The 12,444-nt window shown below is 40.6% G+C and overlaps 1 protein-coding gene across 3 annotated transcripts in view; it reads left to right on the top strand.

The window, feature by feature from the left end:
• SLC10A7 (solute carrier family 10 member 7) overlaps positions 1 to 12,444 on the top strand; it is a 298,910-nt gene that overhangs the window by 17,379 nt on the left and 269,087 nt on the right. For all 3 annotated transcript variants that reach the window (XM_023513454.1, XM_003790202.3, XM_023513455.1), the window contains one exon: positions 7,668 to 7,743. In XM_023513454.1, coding sequence (XP_023369222.1) covers positions 7,668 to 7,743 — 76 coding nt within the window. The remainder of the gene's footprint in view (positions 1 to 7,667; positions 7,744 to 12,444) is intronic.

Here is a 12,444-nt window from a genome sequence, read left to right as displayed (position 1 = left end):
AAAAAAAAAAAGAAAAGGAAATGGTTGGGTGGGTGGTGATTAATGTAGATTGTAGAGATCTGGGGCAGAATATTTTCTAGGCAGAGAAAACAGAATGTACAAAGGCTCCAAGGCAGAATCAAGCCTGGTGTGTTGCAGAGTTAGCAAAGCAGCCATGATGTCCAGACTTCGTGATACAGAGGAAGAATAATAGGACTTGGAAGCAGAAAGGTAGGCAGGAGCCTAGAATGCAGAGACAGGCCTTGGTAAAGCATTCGGATTTATTCTAAGGGTGGCAGGAAACTGTGGAGTAATTGAAAGGAAGGAGTGAGTGGTCTGGTTTATATTTGCAGATGATTCTCCTGGCTGCTGTGTGGAGAGCAGGTCGTAGAGAATAGAGAAGAATCTAGGAAATCAATGTGGAACTGGTGTGGTGAGGTAGCAGTGCAATGGAAAGAAGTGCAGATGGAGTTCAGAGTAGAGCCTTGAGAGCCCCTGGGTACAGAGGATTTAGAATGAGAAGGACAGGGAAGAACCAAGGGTGACTTTTGGGTGCTAGGTATGACCCACGGGATAATCGGTGGCATCATTTACCTAATGGAGGGGGAAATAGATTAGGAAGAGAGGAGGAAATTAACAGTGCTGTTTTGGCTAGATTGAGTTTGAAAGAATAAACATCAAATTTCACTTAAAAGCATAAAATGCCACATAAATGTAACATCATTTTACACAGCAACTATGTTTTATGCTTATCAGGAACCAACAGTAACTGACTGTCTGCCATGTGTAGGACATTCAAGGAATAGGAAGTGTCTTCTGGGAACTTCCAGCCTAGTTTGGTATATGGATATATGCACATATATACACACACACACACATACAGATGTAGGACAGTAATCAACCAAATGGAGAAGCTTGTGGGTTGCCAGGTGAGTGGTGGAATCAGTAAAGAATAAGCAGCTCCCCAAAGGTTGGGCACGCCTATAGTTGAGAGTTCCAAATGAGGCAGTGGTGAGAGACAAAGGTACATAGTTTCTTGGAACCAGCTTGCAGAGGCCTGAACTACTGGGCCGAGGAGTTTGAGTTTGAAGCTGTAGATGGAGAGAGAGAGAGGGTGCTCCTAAAAGTGCTGAACCGGAGAACAACATGTTAAAAAGTGACCCAGAAGGAAGATGAGTCTGATAGCATTATCCTGGGTTTATTGTTAGAAGATTAGTACTTGGAATCTCAGTATGCTAAATAAAACAAGCATATAATTCTCACCTTAAGCTGTTAAATTTAAAGGAGTATACACTTGCTCTAGTTCACTTAGAGAAAGCTTTTCTTTAGCTCAGTTTTGTCTCTGTCCTACTCCCCAGTTTGAAAATGCCCACTTAGTATGTTACGTTGAGGGAGTTGCGTACTCCTGCCTCAGAATCAGGTTTAAGTCATTGAAATGAAGGTGTTTTGAACAATACTCCTTGCTTGCCTTGCTGTGTGAAAGGGACAGAGTGTAGGCCGAGTAAACACTCAGCAGGCATTTGTGGGTGTCCAGACTGGGATGAAAAGCATCTAAATGGGAATGGCGGCAACATTTACGGGGAAGAATGCATACTTGGTTGTGGTGATGGGTTGCTTTTTGAGGAGCAAGTGGGATCACATATAACTCCAAAGTTTCAAACTGGATCTTTGGGAAAAAACTGATCCCATTCACAGAAATAGGTTAATAAAGAGAGGAAATCGATTTTTTAGAAATTATATAAATACATTCTATAGATGTATTATATAGCATGGTGACTATATGTAATAATAGTATATTATATACTTGGAAATTGCCAAGAGACTAGATCTTGTATGTTTTTATCACACACACACACAAGCCCCCAAACAACTGTAGAGTGATAGATATGTTAATTAGCTTGATTGCGGTAGTCGTTTCACAATGTACACATGTATTGGTCTGACAAGTTTGCAAACTGATCCTAGAAAAATTGCTGCATACCTCACTGCTGAATATCACTACAGTCACCTTTTAAGTAGTCCCCTTGGGGAGCTCCTTACCAAAGCCAGTGCCTGGTCCACCCTTCAAAGCAATTTTGGAACTCTCTGGAATGACCATCAGAGCGGTTGTCATACGAGGTCTAAAAATCAGGTTTGTGAACTTGCCACCATGTGCTTACGTTGGCAGGTTTCATAACTCTGGTGTATTAGTGTCTCACAGTTGTGTTTATATCAACATGTGGCAGTGTTTGCTGAGTGGTGTTCATTATTGTTGTTGCAGGTTTTTGTGTGCCATACAGTGACAGCTCTGATGGTCATTCCAGAAAAAGAGTTCCTAAATTTCTTTGCAGGGTAGGCGAGGCACTGGCATTGGGGCATATCTTCCCAAGGGGAGGACTTTAAAGGTGACTGTAGTGATATTCAGCAAGGAGTATCTTTTTCTAGAATGAGCTCATGAACCTGATTGCCCAACCTGGTGTATGAAGGTCACCATGAAAGTTTTGAGAGAGACCGTGTTGTGGTCCATGATCTCATTTCTGAGCAATACAGCTGACAGCAGCATCCTCTCTGATACCCAGGCAAGTTTCAGCTTGCTCACTTTACTGGTGTTGTGCGGACGGCTTCATTTGTTCCATCCAAGAGGCACTCAGGCATCAGCTATGTGGCTGGGAAGAGAGAACTTTTGCACGACAATTCCCTATGATTTTAAAAGTAGGTTAAAGAAGTCTCAGAGTTTTGAGCATTTGTAACAGGCTTTGAGACCTTTCTCCTTCCCACATGACAATTTTTTGGTGGTTTCAAGAATTTAGAAAAGGCCAAACTTCCCTGAAAGACAAGGAGAAGCGTGGGCATCAGCAATTGCTGTGACTGAGGAAAACATCGCTACTGTGGAGAAATGGCTGGTGAAAACAATCTAGTGACGTTTAAGGACACTGAAGTGGCACTACAGATTGGAACACTGGTGGTGTCTAAAATCCTGCACGACTATCTTGAAGTTGGGAAAGTTTCATCCCAATGGGTGCCTCATGCTTTGACAGATGAACAAAAGCACATCCATGTTGAATGGTGTGAAGAAACGCTGGTCACATCGGATGGAGGGAAGTCTAGACGCTCTTCTGACATCGTTACTGGTGATGAAACCTGGAGTTGCCATTTGGTCCAGAGAATAAACATCAGGAATGTGGATTTCTTTTCCTAATGATAATCCACCAACAAAGGTAAAGTGGCCCTGAAGTGTTGGGAAGAAAACGGCAGCACCTTTCCTCTCCAAAAGCAGTCATGCTGCACTCATTCCTCTGCAGGAACAAATGACTGTCACTGCCCAGTGGTACTCAGCAGTCTGTCTACCCAAAGGGTTTGGGACGCTTTAAGAACAGCAGATAAGAACAGGAGTGCAGGGGACTAACTTCCACCAGGACAGTGTGTCCACTGACACAGCTGACATCACCGTTTAGTTCCTGGAGTCCACAGAGTCCTGTCCTGGCCTCACGTAATTATTTCCTGTTCCCCACAGTAAAAAAGGGTGTACGTGGAAGAAGTTTCTCCAGCCCTGTCGAAGCTGTTCACATCTACAAAAGTGAAATGAGTGAGAAGAGTGGTTTCACAAGTGGTTTACAAGAATGCAAAGGTGCACAGACTGTCACAGTGACCATATTGAGAAAGCACAGGTGGTCATCAAAATGATTTTACATTTCTTGGTTTCTGTGAATATCGAAATTTGTGTAGTGTCCCTCATACTTTCAAATTTACCTTTTTAGCCTTAGCTGCCATTCCCAAATTCATAACTGCCTTGACTCAAACTAAGCATGTCTAATATTGGATATCTATTTCCTTTTTTTCTAGCTTTTTTTGAGGTATAATTAACAAATATTACGTACGTGGTATTCCTATATGTTGAAAATAAAATTTGAAAGGAAGTAGGAGAGGCAGCAGACAACCAGAATGGGCAAGTTGAAAAGACAGAAGACAAATTATAATGAGGAAGTATGAAGGGAACCAAGAAAACAGGGCCCTGAGAAGCAAGAAGGTGCCCAGAATGAATACGGGGAAGGGTTTCGGGTCTGGTGGTTTGGAGATCACTGTTTTGTTACTATTGCAGGCCCGTCGGCTCTCCGTGGAGTAGACATTAGTAAGGCGAAGTGGGAGTCACAAGCAAAGCTTTTTTGAGACTCATGTTTGAACACAGGGAAAGAGCACAAGGGAAAAATCCTGAGTCTGGCTCCAGGAGGGGAGAGTTATAAAGAGGCAGGAGAAGGGTGATGTGGTCTAGGTAGAGGTGGGGTTTTCTTGTGCTTGCGTAGTTTTATTACTTGTGTTGTATGTCTCATTAACATGTTAAATCTCCACCCCAAGTGTGGTTTTTAGCATTAAAATGAGATAAGAATCAGGGAAAAGAAGGGTAAGGCCAGCGTGAGCCTCTGTTTAGCTTGAGGCTGTTAGATCCAGATAGGTCTGGTTTCTTTGCAGCCACGTTCCTTATCAGCAAATGCCAGCATCTTGCTTTGGTCATCTTGGAAAACATTACTCAAGAGACAGATTGTGGGCGCCTCTCCTTTTATGGGTATGAGCTGAATTCCAGTGGCTAGGAGGTCATTTTTTGTTTTCTTCTAAAGTTAATTAGGCTGGGTCATGCTGTCTTGTGTTGCCTCCCTTGGTTAGACATTGGCCTGAGTCCTGTCCCTGTGTTGTCTCAGTTACTTTTAAGGTTGCAACTTTTACTAGTAGAGGGGTACAAGTTCCATTTTAGAGGAGTAAAGAGAAAAAGATGTGTGGGGCCTTGGAGGGAGAGTACTCTTTAAAGAAGGTCAACAGAGAGTTGTAATGAAAAAAGTAGGATTGCCCTGGTGCCCATAGCTCAGTGGTTACGGTGTCAGCCATATGCACTGAGTCTGGCAGGTTCAAGCCCAGCCTGTGCCAGCTAAAATAGCAATAACAATTGCAACAGAACGATATCCGGGAGTTGTGGCGGGTGCCTGTACTCCCAGCTACTTGGGAGGGTGAGGCAAGAGAATTAACTAAGCCCAGAAGTTTGAGGTTGCTGTAAGCTGTGATGCCACGGCATTCCTCTACCCAGGGTGACATAGTGAGACTCTGTGTCAAAAAAAATAAAAAGAAGAAGAAGACGAAGAAGAAGAAGAAAGCTGTATTGTATCTTCAGGAGACAATAGTAATAATTTTGTTGTTTATATTTGTGTATTGACTCTTCTGCCTCCTTGAAGGCAAGAATGTCTTAATGTTGTTTTCTTTCTTTTTTATTTTTTTAAATACTTGGTATAGGATCCTTACCCGTAGAAGGCACATGTAATTCTGTATATAGTTTAGACTTTTTTTAAAGGTGGAGAGATAGATAGATTCTCTTTTTTGTACATAGAAGGGAAGAGGTCATAAGTGAGAGAAAGGTTAGAAGAGCTACAGATATGCAGAGTATCTGAGAGAATCTGTTTCTAGTGTTGGTGGTAGGAGGAATAGATGGCACAGAGGCTGGAGAGGGAGATCTAGGTAAGTCTTTCACCCTGGATGTCGGAATAAAAGTTTACCCCTAGACAACCCGCTTTGTGAGCTTGGGCAAGTTATTTAACTTCTCTCTTAACTTCAATTTGGAATAAAATGAGAATTTACTCAATAATAGTATTTATCTTAAATACTTTTGAGGAATGAATGAAATCATACCTATATAGTATCTAGAATACTAACTATTACAATTGGTAAATGCTTAGTAAGTAGTAGGGATGATAATAGTGGTCCATAAGGAAGGCTCGGAGATTAGGAATTCATAATAGGATAGACTACTTGAATGTCACTTGGGAAAATAGACCTTAAAAGAAGACTATGTTATACTGAATGGAATCGAGCTGGAAATTCCATAAAACATTTTCTTACGCTTCAATCAAAATGAATTAAAACATTTTTTCTTATTTCAGAGATAATGTAAATTTATCGCATTAAGATTAGACGGTATGTTCTTACAAAAATGAATAAAAGTACAATTGACCCTTCAACAGCTCTGGGTTTAGGGGAGCTGATCCCTAGTACAGTTGAAAATACAGATATAATTTTGATTTCCCCCCAAACTTAACTATTAATAGCGTCCTTGTTACCAGAAGCCTTACCTATAAGCCTATTATTATTAATATGTAATAATAATATTACATACAAATAAGCAGTTAACACGTGTATTTTGTGTGTTGTATGCATTGTGCACTGTATTCTTAAAGCTAGAGAAAAAATGTTATTAAGGAAAGCCTAGGAAGAGAAAATAATTTTACTTTTCATTAAGTGGAAGTGGACCATTTATTTTATGGGTCTTCATTCTCATCGTCTTCATGTTGACTAGGCCAAGAAGGAAGGAGGAAAGGAGGGGCTGGTTTTGCTCTCTCAGGGGTGGCAGAAGTGGAAGAAAATCCACCTATCAGCGCACCCTCACAGTTCAAATTTGCGTTGTGCAAGGGTCAACCTAATCTGTAATCGTATCCACTCAAAATCCAAGTCAGATGCTCTCTGGCCTCTATGCCCTGTATGAACTTTTCACTTAGACCAGTTATTTGATCTCCTGGAAGGTATATTCTATATGAATTTTAACTTTTTTTTATTTTTAGTACTTGCATTTACTACTCATAATTTATTTCATTTGCTTGCCATGCAATTTATTGTCTATTTTAAAAATAAGATAGAAATAAGGTAATTTATTTTCTATCTTAAGTATAAGGTTGAAATAAGGTAATTTATTTTCTGTCTTAAACATAAGATAATCTGAGAGAATAGATGTATGATCTTGGGAATATGTACCTAATTTAATACAAACCAGATTGAGAATAGATACTAGAATTTACTACACAGTCTGAATGCAAGAAGTATCTGATTGTGTCGTGCCTGTTTCTGTGATATGTAGTATTACAACATGAAAATGTCTTTTATGAGATGAAAGTTTTGAGAAATGCTGTTTGATAGACAGAAATAAAAAATGTAGGCTGGGTTTTATTATGTATTTTTGAACTTTGGAAGTAGTTTTAAATTTTACCAAAAGACTGACTTACACAAAAAGTGGAAGGTAAAGATTTTATTATTATTATTATTCTTTTTTGAGTTACAGTCTTACTCCTGGAGTGCTGTGGTATCAGCCTGGCTCACAGCAACCTTAGACTTCTGGTTTAAGCAATCCTGCTTCAGCCTCTGGAGTAGCTGGTACTATAAGCACCCGCCATAACCCCTGGCTAATTTTTCTACTTTTTATTAGTGACAGGTCTGACTCCTGCTCAGGCTGGTCTTGAACTCTTGGGCCAAGGGATCCTCCTGCCTCAGCCTCCCAGAGTGCCAGGACTATAGGCTTGAGCTTTCACACCAGCAGGAAAAGATTTTTACTTTACCTGAAAATAACCTAAGCTTATATACAGTTACCAAATGGTTAACCATTTTGGTTATCTTTCAATGACTATACTCATTATAATTTGATTGTTTTAATTATGTAATTGGAGTTTAAATAACTTAAAAAATAAAATTACCCAAGCCTGGAACGAAAGCATAGAACTCCTGTATTGGCAGCATCTTCCAAGCCTGCTGACTCACATAGAATTGTCTAAATCCAACAGGACACGTGCATCAGTAAATACTCTCCTATTTTCATTTGCTCAGCTCTGCTACTTTAGAATAAATGGAAGGAAATCTGTTTATAATTGAAAATACTTACAATTGGATTTTCTTTTATTTTTCAGTTTACAGACAGTAGGTTGCATGCCTCCTCCTGTGTCTTCGGCCGTGATTTTAACCAAGGCAGTTGGTGGAAATGAGGTAAGTCCAGGGGGCTAACTTTGCTTAGGCATAAGTGCATGCTGAGCATTTATTTTGATAAAAACTTGGGCTTTGAACATGAAGGAGTTTGAACAGGAGACTCATGACCATAGCAGCTTATGAAAGAAGCAGGTGTATTCATATTATTAGGATGATGCTAAGATTGATCATAATGAGAGGAATTGAGGATTTTTTTTTGGGGGGGGGTTGAGACAGAGTCTCACTATGTTGCCCTCAGTAGAGTGCTGTGGCATCACAGCTCACAGCAACCTCAAACTCTTGGGCTTAAGCGATTCTCTTGCCTTAGACTCCCTCTGCGCCTGGCTATTTTTTGTTGCGGTTGTCATTGTTGTTTAGCTGACCCGGGCTGGGTTCAAACCCGCCACCCTCAGTGTTTGTGGCTGGCGCCATAAGCACTGTGCTACAGGTGCCAAGCCAGAAATTGAGGATTTCAAAGAGAAGAGAATGGGAGAGGAAAAAAAATAGAGATGGTGAATTTTTCTACCTCAGTGGGAAATTGGAAGACAAAGGACATAAGAGTCTCAGGAAAGAGACTCTTCATTCAAGACTCATAAACTGAGGACACACGCTACTGGCCAATCCTTAATTTCTAAAAAAAAATTTTAATAAGCTAAAGAGACTCAAAGCGTTTAATGGCAAGTGAAAATCATATAAAAAAGAGAAATCAGGCCAGATTTCTACGATGAGTCCAAAGAAATTACCCAGCTTTGAGGGGACTGGCAGAAGAACTGTATTGTTTATCTCGGTAGCAGTTGCCCATTTCAGAAACTATTTATAGGTGGTTCTTTCTCCTTTGAAAGGCCTTACAACTCCATATGAAGAGCCCGTCTTTTATGATAGCTTATTCCTCCTTTCCATCCTATACTGTCTCATTCAGAAGAGGAACTGTTGAATGAGGGAAGATATAATGGGTTCCCAATTCAGTTCAGGTTTAGGATTATGTGTTCTTAACATTTATTTTCATTTTCATCCACTTGATGCTTTCCAAAAATACTTCCTGAATATCTGCTATATTTTTTCTAAAACAGGTTTGTTGAAGTATCATTGACATATAGTAAACTGTATGATTCTAAATAGTTTAATGTTTTGACATATGTGTACCCTGGTGAAATCATCACCACGATCAAGATAGTGAATATATCTGTCTACCTTTCTGGGTAATTTAAAAAGAAAGAGGTTTATGGTTCAGCGCCCAAGAAAGGGGTTTATACTGAGGGTGGTGGGTTCGAACACAGCCCTGTCCAACTAATCAACTGCAACACAAAAATAGCCAAGTGTGGTAGGCACCTGTAGTGTCAGCTACTTGGGAGGCTGAGGCAAGAGAATTGCTTAAGCCCAAGAGTTTGAGGTTGCTGTGAGCTGTGATGCCATGGCACTCTACCGAGGGTGACATAGTGAGACTCTGTCTCAATAAAAAAGGAGAAATACGTTTATCTGTCTTAGAGTTCTGCTGGCTGAACGAAAAGCTTGGTGCTAGAATCTGCTTCTGGTGGGGACCTCAGGAAGCTTCCAATCATGGCAGAGGGCAAAGGGGGTCAGGAGCATCACATGGCAAGAGAGGATACAAGAGACAGAGGAGGGGGCAAGGGAGAGAGAAAGCGATTCCAGGCTTTTCAGCATTCTGATCTCAGGGGAATGAGTAGAGTGAGAACTCGTTACTAAGAGGATGACACCAAGCTTTTCTGGGGGGATCTATGACCCAAATACCATCTGCCAGGCCCCAGCTCCAACACTGGGGAATCACATTTCAACATGAGGTAACAAGGGGGCAAATATCCCAACTATATCACTGTCCCCCTCAGAAGTTTCCTGTGTCCCTTTGACATGGCATCCTTCTGCTCCTCTTAGCACTCTCTTTCTCCAGGCTCTGACTGACCTGCTTTTTGTCACTATGGTTCAGTTTACATTTTCTAAAGTTTTATATAATGGAATCATATGTTGTATATTCTTTTCTTTGTTTTTGGTCCCGTCTTGCTTCTTTTATTCAGCACAATTATTTTGAGATCCATCTAGGTTGTGTTTCTCAATAGTTCAGTCCTTTTTATTGCTGAGTAGTGTATGTTGTGTGGATATACCACAAATTATGTATCCATTCACCTGTTAATGGACATTTGGGCAGTTTCTAATTTTTGACTGTGAATATCCGTGTACAAATCTCTAAGTGGACATGATGTTCTCATTTCCTTGTCAATGCCTAGGAGTGGAATGGCTGTATCATCTCATAGATACAGATTTTAGTACCTCTCAACTAAACAAGAATCATCTCTAAGTAATGATAGATCTATAAGTAGCTTCTGCTATGGACAGTTTTGATCAATATATAAGCACTCTTGTTTTACCACATACATATGTTTAAAACTTTCAAAGAAATTGCCAAACTGTTTCCCAAAGTAGTTACACAATTTAATATTCCAACTAGCAGTGAATGAGAGCTCCAGGGCTCGACTTCCTGATCAACACTGTGTCTGTATTGTTAGTCTTTTTAATTTTTGCCATTCTAATTTGTCTGTAGTGCCGTCTCATTGTGGTTTTAACTTAATTTGCATTTTCCAGTGACTAATAATGTCGAGCATCTTTTCATGCACTTATTTGCTATCCATGTGTCTTCACTGATGAAATGTCAATTAAATCTTTTGCTCATTTTTAAAAATTAGGTGGTTTGTTTGCTTATTGATGAGCAGTGAGAGTGTTATATTTTTTGGATATAAGTCCTTTATTAGATAATATGCTTTGTAAATATTTTCTACTAGTTTGTAACTTGTCTTATCATTTTCTTATCAGTGTCTTTTGAAGCAGTGTAGTAGTGGAGGCAGTAACGGTGATTGGATTCTGGGTGTATTTTGAAAGTATAGGGTGTGCTGATAATTGGATGTGGAGTGTGAGAGAAAAAGAAGGGCCAGAATGACTCCAAGGTTTTTGGAGCAGCTGCTTGGAGCAACCAAGGTTAGTTGAGCAGCTGAAAAGATGAAGTTGCTGATACAGAGGAGAGGACTTTGTGAAAGCACAGTTAGGGACTACTAGCCTGGGGGGATATGCTGGCATCCCTGAAAATTTCTCACTTGCTACATGTCCCATGTGGATCTTGGGAAGATCTTTGGCAATCCCAAGGAACCCTGCTTGGTTGAGATTCCACCATCTTGTAGGTACACCATCTGGACAGAACACAGAGTATTTACAGTTGCCACAGCCCAGAGAAAGACTGGAGAACCACCAATGGGATTTCCACGGCCCAGGTTGGCAGTGATAAATGGTCCTTCTGCTCATATTCACTTGGCCAGAATAAGTCATGTGGCCATTCCTGTGGCCTGGAGGAGAGGAAAACTGGATGTTGGTGAATACTTGCAGTATCAGTGGAATGGGCAAAGATCTGGAGGGTTTTTCTTTTTTTTAAATGTGTTTAGATGCCCATTATGTATCCAAGTACAAATACCAACTCAGAATTAGAGATTACAGTTAGTAGTTCAGTTCTGAAGATGTAGTGTAAGGAATCAGAAGTGAAAAAAAATGGTATTTAAGTTGGGTGTGGTGGTTCTGAGGCAAGAGGATTACTTGAGCCCAAGAGTCTGAGGTTGCTGTGAGCTGTGCCAGTACAGCACTCTAGCCTGGGGCAACAGAGTGAGACTCTCTCTCACCACCACCGAGCCCAATGGTATTTAAAGCCCAAATTGTATGAGATTACTTGGGAAGAGAACATAAATATAAAAGAGGGGAAGCTCAAGGATCCCCATTCAGTGGGGTCCCTCAAGTCAAGGTACTGAGGAATAACAAGGAAAGACAACAGATAATTAGTGAGAGAGAAGGAAAAACAGGAGAGCACAGTGTTGAGGAAGCCATGTGAAGAATTGTTTGAAGGAGAAGGTTCCGATAAGCTGTGTAAAATTATGCTGTTAGAAGTTATGCTTACAGCTCGGCACCTGTGGCTCAAGCGGCTAAGGCGCCAGCCACATAAACCTAAGGTGGCGGGTTCAAATCCCCAGCCCAGGCCCGCCAAACAACAAAGATGGCTGCAACCAAAAAATGGCCGAGCGTTGTGGCGGGCGCCTGTGGTCTCAGCTACTTGGGAGGCTGAGGCAGGAGACTCGCTTGAGCCCAGGAGTTGGAGGTTGCTGTGAGCTGTGATGCCATGGCACTCTACCCAGGGGGATAGCTTGAGGCTCCGTGTCTAAAAAAAAAAAAAAAAAAGAAGTTATGCTTACATAAGTTAAATTCTGAGAATTAACCATTGAATTTATGCTGGTATTTAGTGAAAAAGCAAGAAAATTAGGGTTTAGAAAAAAGATGCACTCTGTTCTTTTACCTCACTGTTTCTCCCTGCAAGGATTCTGCTAAAAGCCATTGTCTAAACATGTGAAGTGAACGTGAAGCGTTTACTTCTAAGTAAGGTTACAAAGCTATATAACTTTGTAGAATTTTGAGAATCTCTGTATTAAGACAGGTAGGAGAGAAATATAATTAAGGATTTCCGTCCTCAGATTTCCAAAGGAAAAAAGAAAAGAAAAACATTAAGAATTATAGAAGTCAGGGCAAGTTTAGAAGGAGCTTCCAGTCAGGTCTGGGAGTAATATTTATGCTTAACTCCATGTTTTCTGTGTTTAAGGCTAAGCATGGTAATCTGAACCATGAAAATAGGCACCTTTAACACTAACAGCAGTATACTGGTTATAGGCATGTTATTTATGG

This window comes from Otolemur garnettii, unplaced genomic scaffold (genome assembly GCF_000181295.1).
Source record: "Otolemur garnettii isolate 467f Iridium unplaced genomic scaffold, OtoGar3 scaffold00041, whole genome shotgun sequence".
Classification (NCBI taxonomy): Eukaryota; Metazoa; Chordata; class Mammalia; order Primates; family Galagidae; genus Otolemur; species Otolemur garnettii.
The sequence above is the reverse complement of the archived record's forward strand: the minus strand, read 5'-3'. Positions and strand labels throughout refer to the sequence as shown.